Source organism: Dicentrarchus labrax, unplaced genomic scaffold, assembly GCF_905237075.1.
Source record: "Dicentrarchus labrax unplaced genomic scaffold, dlabrax2021, whole genome shotgun sequence".
NCBI lineage: Eukaryota > Metazoa > Chordata > Actinopteri > Moronidae > Dicentrarchus > Dicentrarchus labrax.
The window spans coordinates 14,133,025-14,156,481 of NW_026136705.1; the positions used below are offsets into that span (position 1 = coordinate 14,133,025).

General features: G+C 40.6%; 1 protein-coding gene across 2 annotated transcripts; it reads left to right on the forward strand.

The window, feature by feature from the left end:
* Positions 1-566: 566 nt before the first annotated feature.
* On the forward strand, positions 567-18,752 carry LOC127364137 (gap junction delta-2 protein-like). 2 transcript variants are annotated; one of them, XM_051401370.1, is made up of 3 exons: positions 567-1,917; positions 3,670-3,726; positions 16,291-18,752. In XM_051401370.1, exons 1-3 carry the CDS (start codon positions 1,847-1,849, stop codon positions 17,156-17,158), a joined length of 996 nt encoding a protein of 331 aa, XP_051257330.1. In that variant the 5' UTR covers positions 567-1,846; the 3' UTR covers positions 17,159-18,752. The 2 variants fall into 2 exon arrangements, with proteins under 2 accessions (XP_051257330.1, XP_051257331.1); XM_051401371.1 differs by lacking the exon at positions 3,670-3,726 and having other exon boundaries at positions 568-1,917.
* Positions 18,753-23,457: the final 4,705 nt, after the last annotated feature.

The following is a 23,457-nucleotide window of genomic DNA, read 5'->3' on the forward strand; positions in this document are numbered from 1 at the left end:
GGGGGAAATGGCCAGAATGAGGAACAGAAAGAGAAGATGAGGAGAGCAAATGCAGAAAGGGCATGAGGGTTGGGTCAGGGTAAAATAGGTGTGTTGTCATCCCCAATTTGGTAAGATGGAGACAGGGAGGAGATAGATGGGGGATGGGGTGTAGCTGTGCCACAATTCTCCTGTAATCCTCTTCCTGAAAGCATGGGCTAGATGATGTGTGGCAGAGAGTGAGAAAAGAGAGGAAATGAGCATTTGAGAAGTACAGGAAACACTGCCAAGCTTCCAGACTGGAACAAAGGATTGTGGTGAAGACAGGGGCAGAAGGCACGGTTAGATCACAAATCCCTATTTTTCTGTGCAACATCAGGCAGGAACAGACACAGCAGTACGGTGGGAGGCATTCTTGCAAGCATAAGTGAAGCAGTGATCAGGGTAGCAATCCAAGCACATTTACCAGAGGATGGAGGGAGGGAGGCAGGGAGTGAAGGAGGGAGAGGGAGGAGAAAGAGCAGATCTATGAGAGGAAGGGGTGGTGGTGTTGGTGTGTGTGTGTGGGGGGGGGGGGTGTTGCATGCTCAGAGAGTGTGACAGAGATAGAGCGATTCCATGAGCGAGAAAGAGACACAGAGGCAGAGAGGGAGAGCACAAAGCAGAGATGGGGGGTGAACACTGAGGCAGAGGTAGTTGGGAAGACAGAGATCTGCACACAAACGCTAGCAAAGGAGAGGAAGGAGGAAGAGAGCGGAGGTTGAAGGAGAGCAGGAGGAGGGGGAGAGAGGGATGCAAGATGATGGAGCCCAGAAATAGGCTTCACAGGACAGCTTTTCATACCCGTTCTCTGCGGCAGACATGACTCTGGGCATCGGACTGTGCTGAAATTAGCCAGGGGGACAACACAGGACAGCAGGTCTGCAGCGCTCTGCCTTGGTTCAGCCTCACTGGATGCAGCAAGGCAGCTGATTTATTACTGAGGGGCTGGGTGGCGTGTGCAGCTCTGAGTGTGTGTGTGTATGCAGGTTTTTATGGGTCCTGGTAGCGCTCGGAGCTGTGGGAGCAACCATTCCTCCAGTCATAAAATGACATTCAGCAGGCAGGAGCTTTGTGTGCTGGTGTGAATCTGCAGTCCCCAGTAGGAAGTGGGAGAGTGGGATTCAGAGCTGTCATCGAGTGCAAGTGTGTGTGTGTTTACAGTGCTTTTCGCTGAGGTGAGCTAAGGAGGATCAGCTTTATGCGGTGTGTGTGTTCAGGTTAGAGTAGCAAGGGTGCAGCAAAGGCAAAGATCCTACACAATGCAAGGACGAGCGCAGAGCAGCACTGATGGCAGGCAGTGCAGGTAAAGTACAAGGAGTGCCCTGGGGGTAGGGTGGAGGACGAAGGCAGGGACAGGGGAGGAAGAGGAGGAAAGAGCGAGGGGACGGAGAGAGACAAGTGGAAAGACAGGGTGATCATGGCTGTCATGCAGTGAGCTATAGCATATGCTGTAGCGCAGAACAGAGTGGTGCGGCAGGGGGAGGACAAGCATCACCGCACAGGGGAGGGGGAGAAGACTGAGGGAGAGAGAAGGGGGGAGGCAATCAGCTCAGCACCTCTCCTCCAGCAGGAGGAGAAGCACAGTGGGACAGGCCCAGGAGAAGACACTCAGTCAAAGACGCACTGACGAGCAGTCAGGTCAACGTGTAGAGGTCAAAAAGGGAGCTGGTGCGGGACGGGGGTTGGGTGTACCCCCCACTGGCCGGCAAGTCCACAAGAGCGCAGGCCGTTCCTGGGAAGAAGAAGAAGGAGTCGAGAAGAGAGAAAGAGGGGTCGGTCCCCCAACTCCTGTTTCTTTTGACAGCCCTGCCACCTTGCCATCACCATGGGCGAATGGACCATTTTGGAGAGGCTGCTGGAGGCGGCTGTCCAGCAGCACTCTACTATGATCGGAAGGTAAGACACTGATTGATTTTGTGAGTAAAGGTTTTATTTTCTGGTTTCGTATCTGTGGTTTTGTTTATAATGTTGAGCTGAGTGGTTTTAAAGTACAGTACAGTATATATATCAGTTGATGGCATCCCTACAGAGACCCCCCTCCTCAGGCTTGTCCCAGTGCTCTCCTCTGTTCTACAGTCCCCCACAGTCATCACTGCCTCCCCCGTCCGTTCCTCCTCCCTGCTCTCCTCACCCTTATTCTCCACACTCATCATTTGTTAAGGGATGAACTAATTGCACATAATCAATAGCAGGCTTTACTGGGCATTATGGTTAATTCAGAGAGGCTCCTGTGTTGATACTACCTAATAGCCTAGCTATTGATAGATAACGCTTGATGCCGCTGGCCACAGACCAATAGGACAGAAGGAGGAGAGGGGAGTGGGAGTGAGAGGAGAGCAGAGGTGCGGAAGATGAAAGGATGGTGAGCGAGCAGGTGTGGAAGGTAGAATCAAAGGGGGAGTAAATGGCTCTGAACTCTGTGCGAACTCGAGACAAGAAAATTTATTTCAAAAACAAGTTCATTCAGTTTATTCTTAACGGCAGACACTTATTTGCATCGTAGTGAAAGTCTGATCAGATCTTTTCTCATATTTTGTGTGAGAATGGTTCGTGGTGGAGGGTTGAACAGATGAGCTTTTAGTTTGATTAGCAGTGGAGACATGCCATGGAGACATGCTGTAAAATCTGTGTGACAAACAAAAGTGCTCCACATCATCTCTGTGTGATTAATAAATGCAAAAGTGGAATTTTCCCACCCATTAAACATAATCCAAATGTCACGCTGGGATGCTCATTTGGAAAACTGAAGAGTCAAAGTGGTTTAGCCTGTGAAACCTGGATGTATGGATAAGTGGTTTGAAAATTACCTTTAGAAAAAAACAAGCCACTAAGACTATGAATTTGACTGCACTGCTGTGCTCATTAACCCAGACCTCAGGTAGTCCGCAACAAGGGCATGGCCTAACTTTCTCTCTGCTGTGTGGCTGTTTGTGAGTGTGTGTGTCTCGCTCTGTATGTAAGTTAAAGCAGTGAAAATTGGCTCTCGACTACACTGTGCACTGTGTGCTCATAGCCATTAGACTATACCCTTCAAAATCAGACAGAGATGATGTGAGCTGCATTATAGCCAAACTTCTGTTGATCAGGGATCTGAAATCATGTGTGATGGAGATTTTCCTTCCAACCAAACACTACACCAAGTCATTTCAATGAGTTCTTCTTCTGAGGTTGAAAGTGCCTTCATCAATGAAATCACCTGGTCTAGTCCTCAGATGGAATGAAAACCTGCATATAGTAGAGCATGTTGACTTGATTTAAAGATGCATTAAGCAACATTTTGTACCATTTGATTATATGACTCCCTCCTGCTTATGGGATTGGTAGTATTGCCGGTACCACTGAGAATCAACATCTCACTTTGAAGCTCTGCGCAGCTTTCCGCCATTTTCAGCTGATTGTTTTGGTTTCTGGCGCAACAAAACCAAAACAATGTCGGCTCGTGTATGACCGTGGGCAACTGCTCCCAACACAGAAGCTAAGACAAGCTAATTGTACGCGAGCTGTCCAGCGCGAAATGGCAAAGAGCCGAAGTAACTGGTGAAGAAACGTGAACGTTTAGCAAGGCAAAAAGAGAGAGATCTTTTTCTCATGAGCTGGAAGACTAAACAAGGGCTAAACGCCAGTGAATATTGGAATTACATTCAACAGGTGGCCAGAAAAAGGAGACCAAAGGGATGTCCGTGTTGCTCTGTTTCTGCTGGATTTGTAAGTAGGCAACTGTTTGCTAACATGTTAGCCATAACAACTTCATAAGCTAATTGCTAACTGTTGTGAACTTGTTCTGGAGTCTTTCCGCCCCCTAGTGGTCAAAAATTACTTAATGCAGCTTTAAAATCCAGTCCTGGCAGCTGAATCAGTAATACCCTGTGAGCACAGGGTACAAAGAATGCTGAAAATTAATCCTTGGATGATTCAATGACTGTAAGCCACCTACAGTTTCTCAGAGGCACAGAAGCAACTCTCAATTTGTCTGCTACCTCTTTCAAAAGTCATAATGTAATGGCTTCTGCTTAATTTGGGCTATTTGTTGATCATGCACTTCACTGGTTGAACATTAAAAATGGTTCCCTGAATACTTAAAATACATTTAGTAAAATGAGCAGTGCTTTCCCTGGCTTAGACTAGTCCTCTCTGCATCAGATTTTGTTCTCCATATGATAGGATCTACTAGATTAATTACCTGCTGTGTCAAAACATCCAAAATGATGTAACATTTGAAAAGTTAAATGATAATATGAATTAGTAAAGAAATCCCTCATACAGTGAGTAGTTTGTGTGATGCTTACAAGACATCAGCTATGTGATACTGTGCTGAATACAGTGGAATGCTTTGTAAATGATCCCTATGTGTTTTGGCTTCCCTCAGACTGTGTTTGTCCTACAAGGCTCTCTAGTTGACCCTAGGGCATTAGCTGTAACATTAGCTGCTTTCCAATGAGGTTCCCTCCTTCTACTCTGCTTGTTTATGCTATGCAAGTAAAGAAACATTGTCCTTGGAATCACTTTGAACAATATTTTGTGAGCATTTTAGACTGTAGATCCCTGAATTTCTTTTGACCCTTGCCAAGTCGATTTTAGCGTTGTCCCTGATAGCTAGCTTGTTTGCAGGATATCTTAAAAAATACTGGGGAATTTGTATGCAGTTTGGTGGACAGAGAGACCTTGGGTTAGATAGGAACTTATTATTTAGTGGTGGTCTGGATCTTGGCTTTTTACTTCTAGACAGGCATTTTTAGACATTAGACAATCTTAGCAATAACACAAAAACTACTAAAGATAAAGACTTGATTCCTAATCCTAAGCATGTGTCTGCATGGTCAGGAAATTAATGACACTTAAAATGATCAGAATGATGTTTTTGGATGTACCAGCAAGTTGGAGAATTGTTCACCACTGGCACAGTTTTGTGCTGTAAAGATGCCTCCTAGATTGTTAATGAGCAACTCCACACTAAATCATGTATGGAGTCAAAATTGTTGCACTGACCTCTATGGGTTGAAAGGTTCAAGTCTGTTACACCACTGACCACACCCAACAACACAGTTGGGTGTGGTCGGGTGTGGTCTGTTGCACTTGTGAACACAACCAACTGTAATATAGCGTTGCACTGTTGTGCATTGTGAAGTCCTGCACTTCACAGGGTGTGGCCGGAGCATGCAGCAACTGCTAGATGGCATCACATGTAGGATGTTCAGCCTGTGTATAGTTTCTTTTGACAGAGTTTGCATGTGTGCGCTTGCAGTTCAAAGGATGCAGTTCCAAAGTACAGAGCAGTGAGGTCTCCCCATGGCTGAAAAGTCTCCCCTGCATCAAAACTTTGGAACATGGTTGCATGTCAGTCATCTGTTTGAGTGCCAACCCTCTCTCTTGCAACGTGAGGATGTAGTTCCACCATGAGACACTGTCAGATAGCATTGTCGGATGTCTAGACTGTATAATCCAGCTACAATTAAGCTGTTTCTTAATTAAGCTGTTTCTTAATTGTAGGTTTTAAGCTAACCTATGCCCTGGCATAGGATAGATAATTAGCCAGTGTTAAAAATAGAAACGGACCAACTCTACGCAGTGGCATAGGTTAGCTTAATTATGGTCTTTGAAAGAGACAGACAATTGAGAGTTGCTTCTGTGCCTCTGACTAACCACAGGTGGCTTGCATACTATGACTCATTCAAAGATTAATGTTGTGTATTGTGATTCCCATATGCCTGACTTCTAACTGGGCAATGTACAGTGTGTGCATGGATAACCAATGACTGTAATCATGATTACACAGTGAAAGAAATCATTGTCAAGGCTGCATTAACCTCATTCTCTTACCAAAATCAAAATTACTGTATATTCACAGTTAAAATGACCCTGGGGCTTTCAGCATTAGATAACTGACAGTTCAGTATGGCCTGTAAAGTGTCTGAGTGTATCTCACTCACTGTGTTAATTAAGCAAATTCATTAAGTTTCTGATTTTGATGGGCAGAGGTAGCCTGCTGACACAAACCACCACACACCACCAGGGCTATGTGCACATAATAAAAATACTACCTCACAATGTTGTTTGGGCTTATTCGACCAACATTTACAGTGAAGCGTACTCGTACTCTTTACAATTATTCCTGCAAGTATTACTTTGTAGAGATTGTGTGTTGACTGACTTTCAAAGCAGCATGTTGCTGCAAACCAACAACAGATGATTTATAGACTTCTACACCAAAATGAACAAAATGTTTTTGTGTTGATATGCTGATGATACACTGGTGTGTTGGTATAAAATATAACACCAGCAGCCTTGATAATGTTTGCAGTTGTCTTATATCTCAAAACTTTGTACCCTTAATAATTCATTTACACAAACACACATTTACATATTTATTGTAATTCAGAAAAATGTGGACAAGAACGGCAACTGATATCATACTGTCAGTCAGAGATTTGTTGGTAGGTCTCGTGTTGTACTTGACAACAGATTCACGTATAAAAAGCTAAGTCTTGTTTCTATGATTAAAAATGTTATTATTCCTTTACTTTTCCTTTCACCCGCTTCATAATTTTTGTTTATCAGAGCAGCATTAAAACACCTTGACAATACACATTCTTGTGCAAATAAGACATATTTAATCCAGTGGGACAAGCAACTGCTTGTATACTTTGCAAATCTGCCAAAAATCAACAGTTGACTATTCAGAGCCATTCCATCATTTGTATTTGCTGGACAAGACCAGGTAGACTATCAGTTGTGAGACGTTAGTTTTATCTTCTTTAGATTAAGTTAAATAAATGTAACTTCTTGGACTCCCCTAAATAAAATCAAAATCTTCTGCTATCCATCCATTATGTGATATTTTAAACATAATTATGTGATGCATACTTCTACTTAAGGGCAATAAAATGTATCATATACAGTATACACACATAGGTATATTAAAACATGTCAAACAACATATTTTCACATGTGGTGCTCAGATGTTTAGCAGACCACAGGTGTGCATGTACGTGTATTTTGTAAAAAGAAAAGATGCGTTCTACCGTGAGAGGAAGAAGCCTTTGAGTTATACACCTTGCAGGTAGGAAGAAAGAAAGGACGTGTGTTGATGCACCTTCCCCTACACTGCAATGCTGTAGTGAGGTCAGTGCCAAAGACAAGTAGAAGCGAAGTGAAAAAAAGAGGCAGAGAGATAATGGAGGACTAGAGTGATCTAAGGAAGATAAAATAATAAAGCTTGCCGGATGGAAGGAGAGGAGAGGATGTGAGCTGTAGAGGCAGAACAAAAGGGTAGGGGGGGGGACAGAGGAAGGAAGAGAAGTTTTTCCTCTGCAGAGGTATAGTGCTGAGAATCTGTGTCAGAGCTCCTTCCTCTGGAGCTGCTGACTGACCCTGCTGCTGAGGAAACAGTCTGCACACTCACAAACTCAGTGTGTCCTCTGCATTGATGAGGATTTCTATAAATACACAAGACCTTTGTGTTTTTTTAATTTATTTCTCATTTGTGTGAACGTAATGCTCTTAATGTAGTGCTTGTAAAAGGTGAGGACGATGCCTGAGAGAAATAACATGCAATATTTACAATTTACGCAGACACAGCAATGCAGGTTTGGCCGACTAAACAGCACCTTTAATAGGACGCAGAAGCTCTCTGTTGTTGAAGCAAGTGAACTCATTATGTGTTTTGCATTACATTTGAATAAAACTAATAACTATTATAGAGAATATAATTTTCTTTTTGTTTAATTTATGTGCTCTATAGTCAATTTCTATATCCATGTACCTTTTATTTGTTTTTTCCTGTGTAACTATGTATTATTTAACATCACTGCCCACTTGAGCATTATAAATACTTCATAAAATCTTAATAAATGTTATATGGCTCTTGTTGCAAGTTACAAGTGATGTCAAGTCATTAAAAATGTATGCACATTTGACCAGCCTTTTAATGTAATGGACAAAGTGATGGATAAAATACCTTGTTGCTCTGTAGCTCTGTTTATAAAGTAAAAAAAACTGCACTCGAATGGACAGTCTTAAAAGGTTTGATGAAACCAAATATATCTACATCCTAGTTTGTTGTCTCTAAAAGCAAAATACAGATGGCAGTCTACCTCTTTGTTCCAAAGTTGTTCGCTCCTGTAGTCTTGGTGCACATATTTGTGTTCTCTCTACACTTTCTGTCTAAATAGGTCAGGATATCCACAAGAAGGAGGTACCCTACTTTGAGAAGGGCACCCTACTTCTCCCAAAATAATTTGAGATGTAGGAATGCTCTGCTTTAATTGAGGGCATCATGCTGTCTAATAGCGAACCAGAATGTACTTTGTGTATCATTAATAACAAGCTTCCTGGATAAAATCTATACTGTTTGGGAAGATTGTGTTGCAAAGGAAAACAATGGAAGCAATATTTCAGCGTTTGACAGGATTAATAATCCATCATCCTGCGGCGAAGAGCAGGACTGTCTTTCAAACGAAACCATTTTTCTGCACATCTAGAGTTGTCATTAGTTTATTTGTGCAGCAATCCCTGATGTTGAATGCTATTGATTATACTGTTCGACAGGGGGATTTTGCCAGTATAGCTGAGCTCAGCTTTCATTCAGCACAGGCCATTAGTCATTTCAGCAACACGTCGATGCTGTGTGTATGAGCCTTACTGGGCGTGTAATGTTGCCCTATATGTAGCTTAAACGTTCTTTATGTCAGTGATTTCGCCACACGTGTTAGAATTCCTTAATTAGATTAGGACAGGATTTCTAATGTTTTATGGCTGTGAGCAGGCTTTTGGATACCAAAACTCACATAAACCCTGAAGTTATTGTCATGTTGCTTCAGTATTATGTTTAAGGGCATACTTTTTGGCACAAGTAGACTGTTCACAGATATGATTTTAAATGTATTTTGCAATAAAGATGTGTGTGTGTATGAATTAGAAAATCTCCTACGACCCTATCTGTATATTAAGTTGGTATATAAGATATAGACTAATAAAGTCAAAGTTTTGGTTTATTGTAATGGGTAAATAATTAATATAGTCAAATGAACACCAATCCATGTGTGTGAATGTGTCGTTATAACAGTGAGGCATGTTTTCTTTATAGTGTAGTTAGTATGTTTATAATTTTCAGAGTAGATTGCAGAATAAATTAGAGATTAATTTACACTGCACACTAAATTTAGTCCACATGAAAAGAAAAAATCAGGATGGCAAATTAAATGAAAGGTATGATGCAAGTACCAAATTCCATTTATGGTGCAACACAGTACTTTGCAGCCAGGAACAAAGTTGTAGCAAGAATTAGCAACTGCCAGGTTGCATCACATTGTTGAATAATCTGCCGGAAAGTTAGCAAAAGCTACAAGGGAGGCAGGTGTAGTTACACAGAGTTTGTGGCCTTCACTCTTGGATTGGATGTTATTACAGCAACAACAACAGGTTACCTTACATCTGACAGCTACTGTGGGTCACGTTGTCAAAAGATCAACATTTTTATATTAATAATTGGTCAAAAATGTGTAATATGGTAGTTACAAACCCACAGAGAATTATAATCCGACTCTGCATTTCCCCTCAACTCTACAGAACCCTTTCTTTATACGTTTTTAATATGTCAGTGTTGTGTGTTACAGCCTCCCCCCTAGGACAATAAATCCATTAATACTGCTTCAAAATTACACAAGTAACTATACCACTGCACATAGTAAAAAAAACAGCTAACAAAATAATCAGCATTAGGTTATGCTAAAGGTTATGTCAGCTAACTTCATGTAGAGGTTATACTTAAGCAACACAAACAGCACATTATGCTCATAAACTTTAGAATTAAGTGACCTTTTCAGACACTTATTAAAAGTAATTTCATGTGTCTTTCACAATGATGCATTCAGTTATGTATCTATGTAAAAGTGAATAAGTAATGTGCTTTATTTAGCACAGAACATTAATATCATAATATTAAAACAGAAATGTGACATGGTTAATTCTGTATCAAAGATGTACTTCACTTATTGTTCACATAAATTACTTAGAAGCAGTCACATTTATTTTTAAAACATAGTGTGATTGATCAAAGGTGTTCAACAAGAGACTAAAAGTGACACACTAGTTCATTGCTTAATAATTTCTTTCAGAACAACTGACAAATATCTTAACTGATAAGTAACTTATCAGACATATAATACATTGTGATAAAAGATTTTTTCATGAAAAGCTTCATTCAGAACAAAAGCAATTATAAACACTTCATGTTCACGTCAGGTCAGATTTCTTTCTACACCCTTGAATCCTCTTATCTTTGACTCTGTTCTACACAAGCTGGCCAAGTGGGGCAATGCCTAGTCAGCCGAGTCAGTGACCATTGTGACTGAGGAGGTGAAGCCATGTCAGCCCCCTGTGGTTCTGGTTTATTTCTATCTATTTCAGTACATTGATACATGTGAAAAACTGAAGAGACTGAGACATTTGTTTCTTTTAAAATCAAATTATATTTATGAGTGCAGCTGTGCATCACAATCACTCCACACAATGTAACCACAACTCTTAAAAGCCTACATCGTGTGACTTGTAGGCTTGTTAATGCATCAACAACAACTCTCTAACATGTGACATAAATTCAGATAAATCTGTGCTCAATTTGGTTCGTTGCCACGATTGAGTGATTTCTGGGGCCAATTTGTTGTTGTTTTCTAATATAGAACTTTTTTTACACAGTAAGATTGCCAATGCAGCTCCAGAAACATGTCAACTGTATAAACGGGAAAAACATCAAGTTTCACTGTCAGTCCATCAGAATCAAAGAGAAAGTCTTACAGCTTGCTCCTGTCCTCAGTGGACCAGAATGCAATGCAGCCACAAGAGGCGACTCACTTAAAAATATCTTTTATCTACAGCTACAACTAAAACAAAGGTGCCTGCAATAAGTGGAGCTCAGTTGAAAGGGCTAAAGCAGGAAAACAAGTGCTGAACAACACAGTATTAAATCAGTGTCTATAATAATAATAATAATAATAATAATAAGTCTAAGTTTGATTACCTTTAAAGGCTGTAACTTATTTGTCGGACTTGTGGTTAAAATGCACGTTTTATAATTCAATAGTTAATAATACAGAAGAAAATTGTGAGTTATAGACGTAAAGTGAGTGGGCTGAGTGAAAATGAGCCTAATCTGTGTCTCACTGCAAAATGAAATCATTCTCTCTGGGTTAAAGCTGATCTCTTCTAAGTAATAACTTTAGATTTTACGGATGATTATATCATTATTATGTCATTGCTCCAAATACTGAATAGTCTTGATGTGATTTATTGAATATTCTGAAACTGCATATTGAAGCAATCAGCAAAATGTGCCGTTTAGGAACCAACAGGAAATGCTTTCTAACTTTCAACTTATATTAGAGAGAAACACCTTGCATAATATCTTATAATAATACCTTAGCTAGAATTGAGATGAAAAGATCATTTTTAGATGAAAGGCATGTAGACAAATGGGATGCAGGAAGGCTGCATCTGGTATACGCTGCGTCATTACCACACATGGTTAGGCTGTACAGTGAGTTAATAGAAAAGTTGTGTGTGCATTATGTTCTTTGGGCGATAGAAACATTTATTAAATTACACTTGAGGAACCTTTTGCATTTGCATTTGAATATGTGCTATTTCTGATGTTTTAATCTTAAGGTATTATGATAACACTTCATCATAACTTGTTAAAGTTTGTCTCAGCTGAGGTATAATTGAAGCAGTTACCTGTCGAGTCTCCCCCAGTTAACTTTCTCTGTTTCCTCCTTTATTCATGAAAAGCAGCTGGAAGCAATTTCCTTTAGAGTTGTTTAATGAGTCAAGTGAGATAATTACATTTGTGCACATGTTGACTGTGTTGTGGCACAAAGGAAATGAAATGATGAAGGAAATGTTTTTTTTTGGTCTAAAATCACAAGTATAAGAGATATTTTTAAAACTATTTATGCTTCACACTCTCAGTAAAATATCACTGATAAGTATTAAGAGGAGGCCAGAAGCAAGTGAACCACCACAGCTGAAAGCACAAGAGTTTAGCTTATTTTAATGTATTCGTCACACCGACTCTTAGTGGCACCTCAGGCGGTCACGCATGTCGGCCTGATACGTGGGCAAGACCTAAAACAGTTTGAGAGAGGAATGGTGGATGGGGGGGGGAAGAAATGTCTGCACTCTGAAAATTAAGCTGCCTAATTTCTATGCCTGGTAAGGGCTTTATTCATTATGTCATTATGTTCTGTGCCATCAGCAATCAGTGGAGCTTATTATTGAGAACGTATTGGAAGGAAGAATATTTTTGCTCAGGGTCTCTATATAGATAATGCTGCACTTAATTAGAACTACCTGTGCACTTATGTGCAGATGTACAGCTTTATATGTTTGTGACTCTTGATTCATATACAGTACAGGGTCATTTATATTACCAATGTGTGTATGTGCGTGTGAGAGTAAAGTGTGTGTATGTTTACCAATCCATCTGCTGTTGAGCTTGAGGCAATTGTTGTCCCTGGAGGCTGGCGGCAGCTGCTGTATGAATGAACGTGTGTGTGTGTGTGTGTATTTGTGTGTGCGTGTGTGTGTGTGTGTGTGTGTGTGTGTGTGTGTGTGTGTGTGTGTGTGTGTGTGTGTGTGTGTGTGTGAAAGCCTCTGGGAAAGACAGAGCCAGCATGTCCAGCCGACACACCAGCTGAATAGCAGCTATTACACACACAGTCTTACAGGTCAATCAGCTGCCGACAGATCAGTTCGTATAGTTTCACTGCAGTGAAGTATCAGGTCCTTATCTTTTCTTCCTCCCTCTGTGTGAGCCCAATCCAGGGATATAGACTGATTCATTTTCTTTAAAATCTTATAAATCTCTGGCTGTGGATTTAGAAAGTCTCCAAAAATGTAATGATTGAGTGGTGACATAATTTACTTGCCATTTAAGGAACTTTTGGTTGAAGGGACGTGATAGATGGTGTCCTTTTCATGTTTACCTGTTTGAATCAGCTCAGTAGATGTTCCTTATTTTTATATTCTGTCTTCAGGTTTGAGTTCTACAATCTTTTTCATCATTTACGGTGGTTATTGAATATTCTGCAAGTTCAGGCCTCGGGGCCATCCTATCCCAATCCAGTCTAACGTACAGTATTGGCTTGTTACTCTGCAGGACTTAAAACACTGATGTTTGCAGATAACCTTCGTCCACCTCTTTCTGCTAATGCAGCAATCTGCCCTGTGCTGATTATCCTGTTATCCAGCAGCAGAGTATACACACACACACACACACACACACACACACACACACACATACAGGACACAAACACACACACAAGCCTGCTAACGCACACAGCACAACACTCAATACTTGCAATGTCTTAGAATTTTTTTAATGACATAAAACTGCCCAACAAACAAGTATAGACTGAATATCTGCAGTACGGTACTTAAGTTTCCTATCTGAGGAAAGTAAGTATTTCTGACAGTTCTTACTGTTCAGGGGAGAAACTGAGAAAACTGCAAGATGTGTCGCATTTCAGGCATAAAAGATTTAAACCTTATATATCATCTGCCCTTAGTTAGTCCTCAGCAACTCATACTTTAAGAAAATTAGCACACAACTAAGTCGATTTAACCAGGTGCTGCAACATGCTGCCTGTTCATTCTTGTTAGCAGCCAGGATATTTACTATTTATTATTTTACACAAATTAGATTAGAGGAATGGGATTTATATATTTACAATTAACTGGGTACACTGGGTATTATGATTTCCAATGGTATACATAGACCTTCAGTGACAAAGGGACATGAATGAGTTGAGATGAAATCACTTTACATGTAAATAGACTAGTTCTTGTGTTTTTCTGCTGTATTTGTGTGTAGAAAATAGTAAAACAATATTTTGTATTCCTGAGGTTTGCAAGCTGTCACTGAAACATAAAGAAGAGCCTATATTCTGCAGAGACCCCCCAATACAAATACTGTTACATCTGAATTAAAAAAAATGCTATGGACATTTTTACTGTAAAAGACCAGTGCAGTCTGTGAGCTTGTGTCACCATACAGAGATGTGGATACCAAGCAGACTTAGTGACATTTAGTTAATGCTATTACAATGTAGTAATTATCATTGGCATGAGAAGAAGCAGACCTTGAATAGAAACAGAATGCAGACGTGCTGTTTCTGTCATTTTAAGTCTGCTTCCAGAGCCGCGGATTCTCACACTGACACTGAACATGAGCTAGTTTCATATTTAAACATAATTTAAACAAATATTTGCATTTAAATGAACAGTATCAACCACAGATTACTATCTCAGTGAGCAGTATGCGTCAAATGGCTCCTTGTGGTGCAGAGAATCATTAATGTCGGCCCTTCGGCCAAATCCGCTGTTGTCAAACCACCATTGAAGGCAGATACATGCGACTTACAGCAAAGGATCAAAACGTGACTAAAAGTCTTTACATAAATTACACACACAATCTGCATTAACTTCTGGAAGACCAAAGGTGCAGAGAATCTTTATTCTGCTTTATTTCTGATCATGTTGAAAGTCAGTGTAGCATATACTGTCACAGCTGCTCAGAGCACTGACGGCCGGACATGTTTGCCATTTTGCACAAGTCATACACATGGATGACTCTCCGTCTTTGTCTCTGTGTCCTTGTGTCTGTCTTTCTCACACGAAATAACAGGCACGCACTCGCAGGTGGAGCAGGAACAGTCCTGCAGCAGCCTGCTGCTCTATTTTAAGTCTCCACATGTATACCTCTTACCTTCACCTGCCTTCCACTCTGCTTTCATGAGCTGTCTCCTCAATCGCCTCAGTCAAAGACATTTATTTTTTTCTCTCCCTAAGGAAACACAAATTTAACCCTGCACTTGTTTCACTAATTTGTTGGTTGCTGTGGTAACATGCTGTGGGCCTTAAAAGATACACTTTGGAGTCTCATTTGATATGTGGATAAAAACACAGAACAACTTTTTATATATTTTAAATGCAGTGGAATAATTTTACCTTACATCACCTGAATTAAAGTCTACTGTCGTAGGTGCCATTTCTCCCAGATGTTCTAACCCACCTGGGGCCAGCTTCAGTCTATCTCTGTACCTTTAGTTGCCCTGGGTGGCCCTCTTGTGCTCGGAAAAAAGTGTGTTTAAAGTAATTGGCTCCTCCACGCAGGGAGCATGCACATCCACTGCATTGTGGCATAAATACCAGAGAGCCCGGTGATGTGCAGGCTTTCCTCGCTCATTAGAAAGAGCTGACAGTGCAGCCCTAAAGCCCCAGTCTTCCTCCGCAGTGCCCATGCTGGATCGACACCAGAAGATAAAAGTACAGCACACCAATCTCTCCGAGGCGTTGAAAAACAGCCACACTGCTCTCTAGATCCTCCGGCCCCTGGACACCACGCTCTCTAACTGCAGTAATGCACTAATGATGCTCAGTGGGAGGTCCTCACAGTTTTTAGAAGATGCCACCTGTATAGTTCAGTACTAAGATGCTAATAATCAGCGCTCATACTATGACTGGTGCTCTCTAAAAAGACACATTCCTGAAGTCTCTGCAACTGTGAAACTTGTCGACCCGTAATATGATGTCTAATGTTGAGGTCATTTGTACAGGATCTTAATGAGGCAACACTGAAGAGATTAAAGGCTGGTTTAAATATTACTGGAAAAATACAACAATGAATTATACAACACTGTTTCCTAAATCAATGGTTAGCAATCACGGTACGTGCCTGTACGTGCAGTCACACACACTGATGTACTTCCTGTTCCGTTTCAGCTCTGCAGTGAAGACGAGTGTGAAATCACCTGTTTCAGTCTCTTATGATTAGTGAACCCATTTATGCGTATTATCTAGAGCGCAAATCCACCATCCCTTGGCGTTGTTTATCACAGCAGCTGAGTTATAACACATGCAAACACACACACATTCATGCATGAACATACCCATGCACACACACACACACACACACACACACACACACACACACACACACACACACACACACACATGCATACACAGAATCTTACCTGAAAACGTTTTTTTTCTGATGCTCGGAAATGGTTTTAGGGTACAAAGTGAAAACAACATCCAATCGCTCGTTAGATTATGTTGAACCATGATTTTACAAATCAATTCAATCACAAATACTCAGAATCATACCCAGATACTTTCTGAATATCTGTGCATTTGCTCCTCGTTAACTGACCTTCTTTGTCTCCTTTTCACCCCCTCCCCTTCCTGCCCTTTCCTTCTCCTTCTGTCTCTCTGCAGGATCCTGCTGACAGTGGTGGTGATTTTCCGTATCCTAATAGTAGGCATAGTGGGAGAAAAAGTGTATGAGGATGAGCAAATCATGTTCATCTGTAATACCATGCAGCCCGGCTGCAACCAGGCTTGTTATGACAAGGCCTTCCCCATCTCGCACATCCGCTACTGGGTCTTTCAGATCATCTTGGTGTGCACGCCGAGTCTGTGCTTCATCACATATTCTGTTCACCAGTCGGCCAAAGCACGTGACCGAAGCTACTCTCTCCTGCATCCTTACATGGATCACCATGGTCATGGTCACCATGGTCGGCATGGTCATGATCATCACGCTCGCAAGCTCCACTCTCGCAACATCAATGGCATCCTGGTGCACCCTGACAGCAGTAAGGAGGATCATGAGTGCCTGGAGGTCAAGGAGATCCCCAACGGACCACGAGGACTTCCTCAAACACACAAGAGTGCCAAAGTGCGACGACAGGAGGGCATCTCCCGTTTCTATGTCATCCAGGTGGTGTTCCGCAACGCACTGGAGATTGGCTTCTTGGCCGGCCAATACTTCCTGTACGGCTTCAATGTGCCAGGAATGTTTGAGTGTGATCGCTACCCATGTGTGAAGGAGGTGGAGTGTTACGTGTCCCGTCCAACAGAAAAGACCGTGTTTCTGGTCTTTATGTTTGCAGTGAGTGGCATATGTGTGCTGCTCAACCTGGCTGAGCTCAACCACCTTGGCTGGAGGAAGATAAAGACGGCCATGCGAGGGGTGCAGGCCCGAAGGAAGTCCATCTGTGAAGTGCGCAAGAAGGATGTTTCACACCTGTCCCAGGCCCCAAACCTGGGCAGGACCCAGTCTAGTGAGTCAGCCTACGTCTGACAGAGGCTTCTCTGCCTGGGGGCTCGAGGACCTCTTAAATTTTGGAGAAGAGCTTTTCCCTGGCCCAGGACCCCTACCGTTAGGGCACAAAACTCACTATTGCATTATTATTCAGGAGCACAGCCGGACTCTGTGTAATCATGATAAAGCATCAGTTCACAAAGTAGAGTCTTTGACCCTTCTAGAGACAAGAATCACCTTCTTAAAAAGGCAACTGTGTTGCTGCAACAAAGCTTTACACCTAAAGCTTACACGATGAAGAGTTCTGCTCTGCCTAGGTGACACTAGATGCCTTCAAAGAACCCAACAGATAAAACTGAGCAAATACTAATAATATTAAAATACTGTAAAGATAGTCTGAGGTTGAATTATCTGAAATTCTTCATTATTTGCCTTTGCTGTAGGTCAGAAATAATCCCCTTATTTTCCAATTATGTCTGCATTATGCAAGAGCTTAAGCGTGTGCATGCATACGCATGTGTGTGGGGAAAAAAAGCCAATCTCTGACTTGATTCAGAAAATTGAATGCTAAGCTAATCTGAACTACTGAGAGAAAGATGTTATTTCTCATGGTCCATAATCATCGAGCAAAGTCACTTGGCGTACAAACAAGCACCTTTTTAAACACATTTTAAGAAATATACACAAAACCACACAAAAACCAACAGCAGTAAAGCTATCAACATAAACTGGGACACAGTGTCAGTGTACCAGGCTTTTTCTTAAACACTGTCACAATTCTTCACATTCTTTGTTGCATTAGGTGCCAATCAGACTGTAGATTGACATTGCCTGGGAGCTTTTGTTCAAAGAGAGACACATGGTGCATTGAAGATGAGTTAGATTTACTTTCCAACACTGTGTTACACACCACAATGCTCCCAGTGCCTGCAAGGCATGCTGTTTACTCTCAGAAGCCACTGAAAACAGTCAAGAAAAGTGTGCCAGTGTTTCCACTTTGGCTTCTAAAGTGTGATCGCAGTGTAAGGTGCTGAATGGAGTTATATAAAGATTTTTTCAAATAAACAGGAAAAGTATTGTTGTCACAAATATTTTAACATGTAACCTCAAGCTTTTTTTCACAAGCCGATTTGGTGCCATATTTAAAAGTTACTGTACATAGATGAGATGTAATAATTACACTTAGCCTTTTCCCTATGCCGTATAGATGGGCCTCACTTGGATGGGGGAACATGGGTTTGGGTGGTAATGAAGATTAATCATAGATTGCCAGCTTTAACAATATGTATTATAAATGTGCTCTTTGTTAAGCCTTCACCCTCTAATGGAGACTGTATGTTCCAAAACGTGTTTCCCCACTATGGACTTTGAAAAAGGCATGTTACTGAAGCATTAATAGAATGGATAGATTATGACATGTAACTTAAAAAGAGACTTTTATTTATTTGCATCCTGCTCCTGTGAAATGTAATACTTAGCATGCATGAAGATGACAAATATAAAGAGATATGAACATAGAATCCCATTGTGGGAATATTGAAAGGGAATACCTGAAAGGCTCCAGAACTGCAGCAATAATAATATATAGTATGTGAAAAAAAAAAGTGTGAATAAATTATTATGCAAACAGTGATTTTGGCTGTGCTGTGTGTAACAAAAAAGTGACAATTACTATGTGCCATTTTGCTTTTATCAGGATGTTGAGAGGTAAGTGTTAAATAATAAGTAATTACACAAACTAAAGAAGTCCTATCACTGTGAGTGGAACATTATAATTTAACTGAATACTGATGCATTCACACTTATGTAGCATTTTATTGTTTTAGCTGTTTGATGTGGAACTAACTGTGTCCACTTTACATACAGTTAGGTAGTTCAAGCTATAAAAATGCATCACATTTTGTCTTTTCATCATATGTTTTGTTTTTATATTTTTATATGCAAAGTAACTAATGGAGTAAGAAGTATAAAGTATCATCAAATTCAAATACTCAAGTGCAAGTACCTTAAAAATGTAAATACAGTACTTGAGTAAATACTTCCTCAATTTCCACCACTGGCAGTGTACATGGCAGTGTGCTGCAACATAAAATATACAGTAGCTTTTCCTGCTGTACAGAATACATAGGTATATACAACACAGACTACAGAGCACAGTGCAGAGCTTACAACTGCACAGATTCAAATCCTGCTTTAATATTTATTATTCAACACTGAGAAATGATACATCTCTGAGAGATAAGTACAGGCTCCGACTTTCTGTTGATGAATTATAGATGTTTAACCTGTTCACTTCCATGTCATAAAACTCCTGACTAAAGTAAATTTATCATAATGCTACAACTTTTGCTCATTCATTTACACTGAAAGCTCCCGTGTTTTTGCCGAGCAGTAAAATGTGTCTGACACTCACACTGTTGTTTCTCAGGCTCAACGTGACTCGTAGGCAGGTAAGTTATTAGAGCGGACCTGATAATTCCAGTAATGAGCGAGGTTACTGAGGGAAATGTGTGGGGGCGGTGAACCTTTTAGTGTTATTAAACCTTCAGTCAGTGCAGGCGTTATGTGGCCGTGTCCTGGGGAACACTGATAACATAGTGGAACTAGAAGAAGAGGGACAGGGGTGATGGAGAGGTGTGTTAATAAAGTTGATTGTCTGATAGGATGTAGAGTAATGAATTTTGTGGTTATTCATTCACTTAAAGGCCACACTGTGTTCTTATTGGCGTGTGGGCAGCCGTGATTGACTCTCAGAGTGTGAGATATACATTCACATCAACCACAACCAACACACACGCACACACATGCACAGATCGTCAATAAATGCCTAAACAAAGCATTTCTGAGGATGTAGCCAGGCCGGTTGCTGTGGTGACAGGAGGGCAGTAATGATGTTAAGCACCACTGAGACTACAGTAGTGAAGGGCAGAAACAGCACTGCACCATCTCTCCTGCTGTCGCTCCACAGCAGCACTTCGACCTACAGGACATACTCAACGTACAGAAAGTTAGAAACATGCTGCACTGTGCTTTATGCTGTAGCGCTGCAGCTGCAGTACACTATGAGCTAAATAACAGTAATTACCTGCTAAAGATATCTTACAGGTATGATGACGACTCACAATAATCTGGTGTAGAGACCGGATAATAGAGCAGAAACCATAGGTGTAGTATGAAGTTTTAACATTTGAATTTAATTAATGATAAACCTTTTACACATACCTTATAATGAAAACATTACTTTAAGATCACTGCCTTTTATTTTAGAGTCAAGTTTTACACAATCAGATTGCTTTATTTAATGTGTATAAGTTCTTTATTTTTAACATTATGAAATGAAAAATCGTAAACGTAATTTAAAGCACCAGTGTGAAGTAGCATCTAGCAGTGTAGCTGCAGATTGCCACTCCCTCATTTAACACTCCCCTTACAAGCACGAAGGAGGTACTACAATGGCTACAAAACACATAAAAACCATTTAAGGCCCCATCTAGGGTTTGTCCGTTCTGGGCTACTGTAGAAACGTGGCTGTTAAACACGGGGGACTGCATATAAGGCGACTTGCAGCGTCTGTAGATAAAAATGACTCTCAGGAAATGAAAACATCCTAAATGTCACTGGACCTTTAATACAGTGAAAGAATGTTCACATTTCGTACAATTAGAGAAGCTTTAATACAGCCCTACTCACATTCAATTTATGCACAGTGCCTAAGAGGAGATGTGTCTATATGTTCAGATTATAGTTATAAACAGAGTTGTCATCCACAGACACCCACATTTCTGCACTCAGTACACTCCATTAAATATGACACAAATGCATATCTACAACTTTCTATCTGCTTACTCATATATGAAAGCATGCAAATAGACGGTTAACTGCCCCGTGTAATCACAGGGATGGTTAGAGGCACTGCAGGTTTATGAATTTTGAATGAAAGAAAAGAAAGTCATACATTAGTAGGGATATGACGTGCTACTGCGAATGAGAAAAGGAACGAAAGAACATAATGTAACAAGATGCCCCCCCCAGAAACACATACCGACCTGCTGTGTAAACTATTTTAAAACAGGGGAGTGTCTACTGTCCAGTAGGATACGGATGGTCAAGCTACCCAACAGATGAGCCATATGCTGGCTTCAGATCAAATGATTTCCACTGCAGTGGATCAGGGAATATGTTTAACCCATTTATAAGCATTTTAAATCATCTTTTATAGAGATTCCCCCTGTGCTATTCTTCAGTGTTCGATGTGCCTTTCTCTTTTTAGATGTTCTTTTCTGCTCTCCATAAAATGACTTAACTGAAAACTTAAATCTGTTTATGTGTTGGTATGCAGGGCATTTACACCCAATGACACTGCAACTCATTCTCTCTCTCTCTCTCTCTCTCTCTCTCTCTCTCTCTCTCTCTCTCTCTCTCTTTTGCTGCAGTTTTTGCAAGGATATTGAAGTTTGACAGTAATGCTGACTTTTATGGACTGTCCTCATTATTCAGCAACTCACTGTTTACTCTTTTCTCAGCTTAAAACATCAAAACTTTAAAACATCAGTAAAACCAAATAAACACAGCTTAATATGTATCTATCCATTAATGAGATGTATGAAATAACACACAAACATCAAATATTTACCTCCCCAAATAGAATAGAAAAAAATGAACAGAAATAACAGTCTGACAATAAAGAGCTGGTCACTTCCAGGTTGCTATTAAAACTAAACTATGCTGTGGTGATCATGGAGTGTATTTTAAAGCACTCTCATGTTCTCCCTTGTTCTCTGCACTTAGCTGAGCTCCTTGACTCCAGTCATTCACTATCCAAAGTGCTGGCCTGCAATATTATGACTCAGAATTCACCTTCATCTCTCTTTAGTTTGCAGATCTTGGTCAGATCAGGCAGCTTTCATTTTCCAGTTCAACTGTGACATTTTCATTCATCTCATGTTTGTTCATGATGAGGAGTCCCTGAAAAATAAGTCAGTAAATCAGCTGCTCGAAATCTCGTGTTTTTGCTTAGGTTTTGGATACCTTTCCAAACATAATGAAGATCTGCAGAAACATGTATTCTAGTAATTTGACTATATCAGTGTCTGCATAATTCAGAGATATTCAACAAATCAATTTGACTGACACATTTGTTATTACCAATAGAGTGAGATGTAATGACATGTGAATTATTTCATTAGTTTGCTCTCTTAGATACAGTATCTGTACCGGTGTATTTTTCTGTCAAAGTCTATTTTAAGACATTGTTTTGTCATTCTGAGCAACCAGATGTGATTTCTTTTTTGGTAACTTGTCTCTGAGCCAGGAGCATCATCAAACATGTCTACTCAACTGACTCAAGTGTAGATATCACTGTAAACATCAGATTTGTGCTCTTATTTTCATGGCTACACAAATTGAATCTTTGTGTTAGTATTTAAGTCTGACTCTTTTTCTAACCTTTACCCCCCTGCTGTAAATAGATCTAATTTAAAAAAAATACATAAGTATTATTTTTTCTCTGTGAGGATGAACCAGTGTTACCAGATTGATTGGCATTTACTGTCTATTCACAGGCATTCACCCTTGCCTCCTCATTAAATTTTCATCTGCTCTATGACCTATACTCTCCACAGCTGATTCATTACTATCTCAGTAATAAGACAGCCCTAGGAGAAGAATCATTTAATTATTCCTCTCCGTGTTCCTTGGATATTTCCCTCCCTGCCTCTTCACTCATTCATAAAGATGAAATTGGAGTTGCTTACTCCTCTCTGGAGCCTGCTCCACTTCTAGCCTCTTAATGTCTCGGGGCATCAATCTGTGTCAGTCTCCATTCTGCTTTCCTGCAAGTGACTTGGTCTCCTTACGTGATAGCCCTGTTTGGCACAGTCTCTCTGCCCTTCCTCGCTCACTCTGTCTCCATCTGCTCCTCTCCTCCTCTACCTAACTCACTCCTCTCTCTTTCCACTGCTTTCTCCACCTCCATATTTTGTTCTGCCCTCCTGCCTTCCTCTGACTTTCGATGTCCTCATTCATGTACGAGCTGCTCTGGCTTTTTTCGCCTGGAACACTTAACATTGAACATTGATTCCAATGAGTTCTCTATTTCCTCCTTGTACCTATCAAAGCTGTTGAAGCTAAAATCCCAAACTGTCTTTAACCCTGATTCCTTCCCTTTCTCTCACTTCAAAGGATTTTGACGCTGACAAAAAAACAAATCTTCTCCCAAAAGCTCAAAAGCTTTTTATCTCCTTCTATGTTGCCTTGAGACCTCACTCCCACCGGTTGATAAACCTGGAAATATGACATATATGGAGCAGACAACATGCGAGTTTTGTCCACTGATATTA

Excerpts from the sequence above, each read along its gene's own strand:
- LOC127364137 (XM_051401370.1), top strand. The coding sequence starts at position 1,847 with ATGGGCGAATGGACCATTTTGGAGAGGCTGCTGGAGGCGGCTGTCCAG. Across the intron at positions 1,918-3,669 it reads CACTCTACTATGATCGGAAG|GTGGCCAGAAAAAGGAGACC; the intron begins GTAAGACACTGA and ends TACATTCAACAG. Across the intron at positions 3,727-16,290 it reads GCTCTGTTTCTGCTGGATTT|GATCCTGCTGACAGTGGTGG; the intron begins GTAAGTAGGCAA and ends GTCTCTCTGCAG.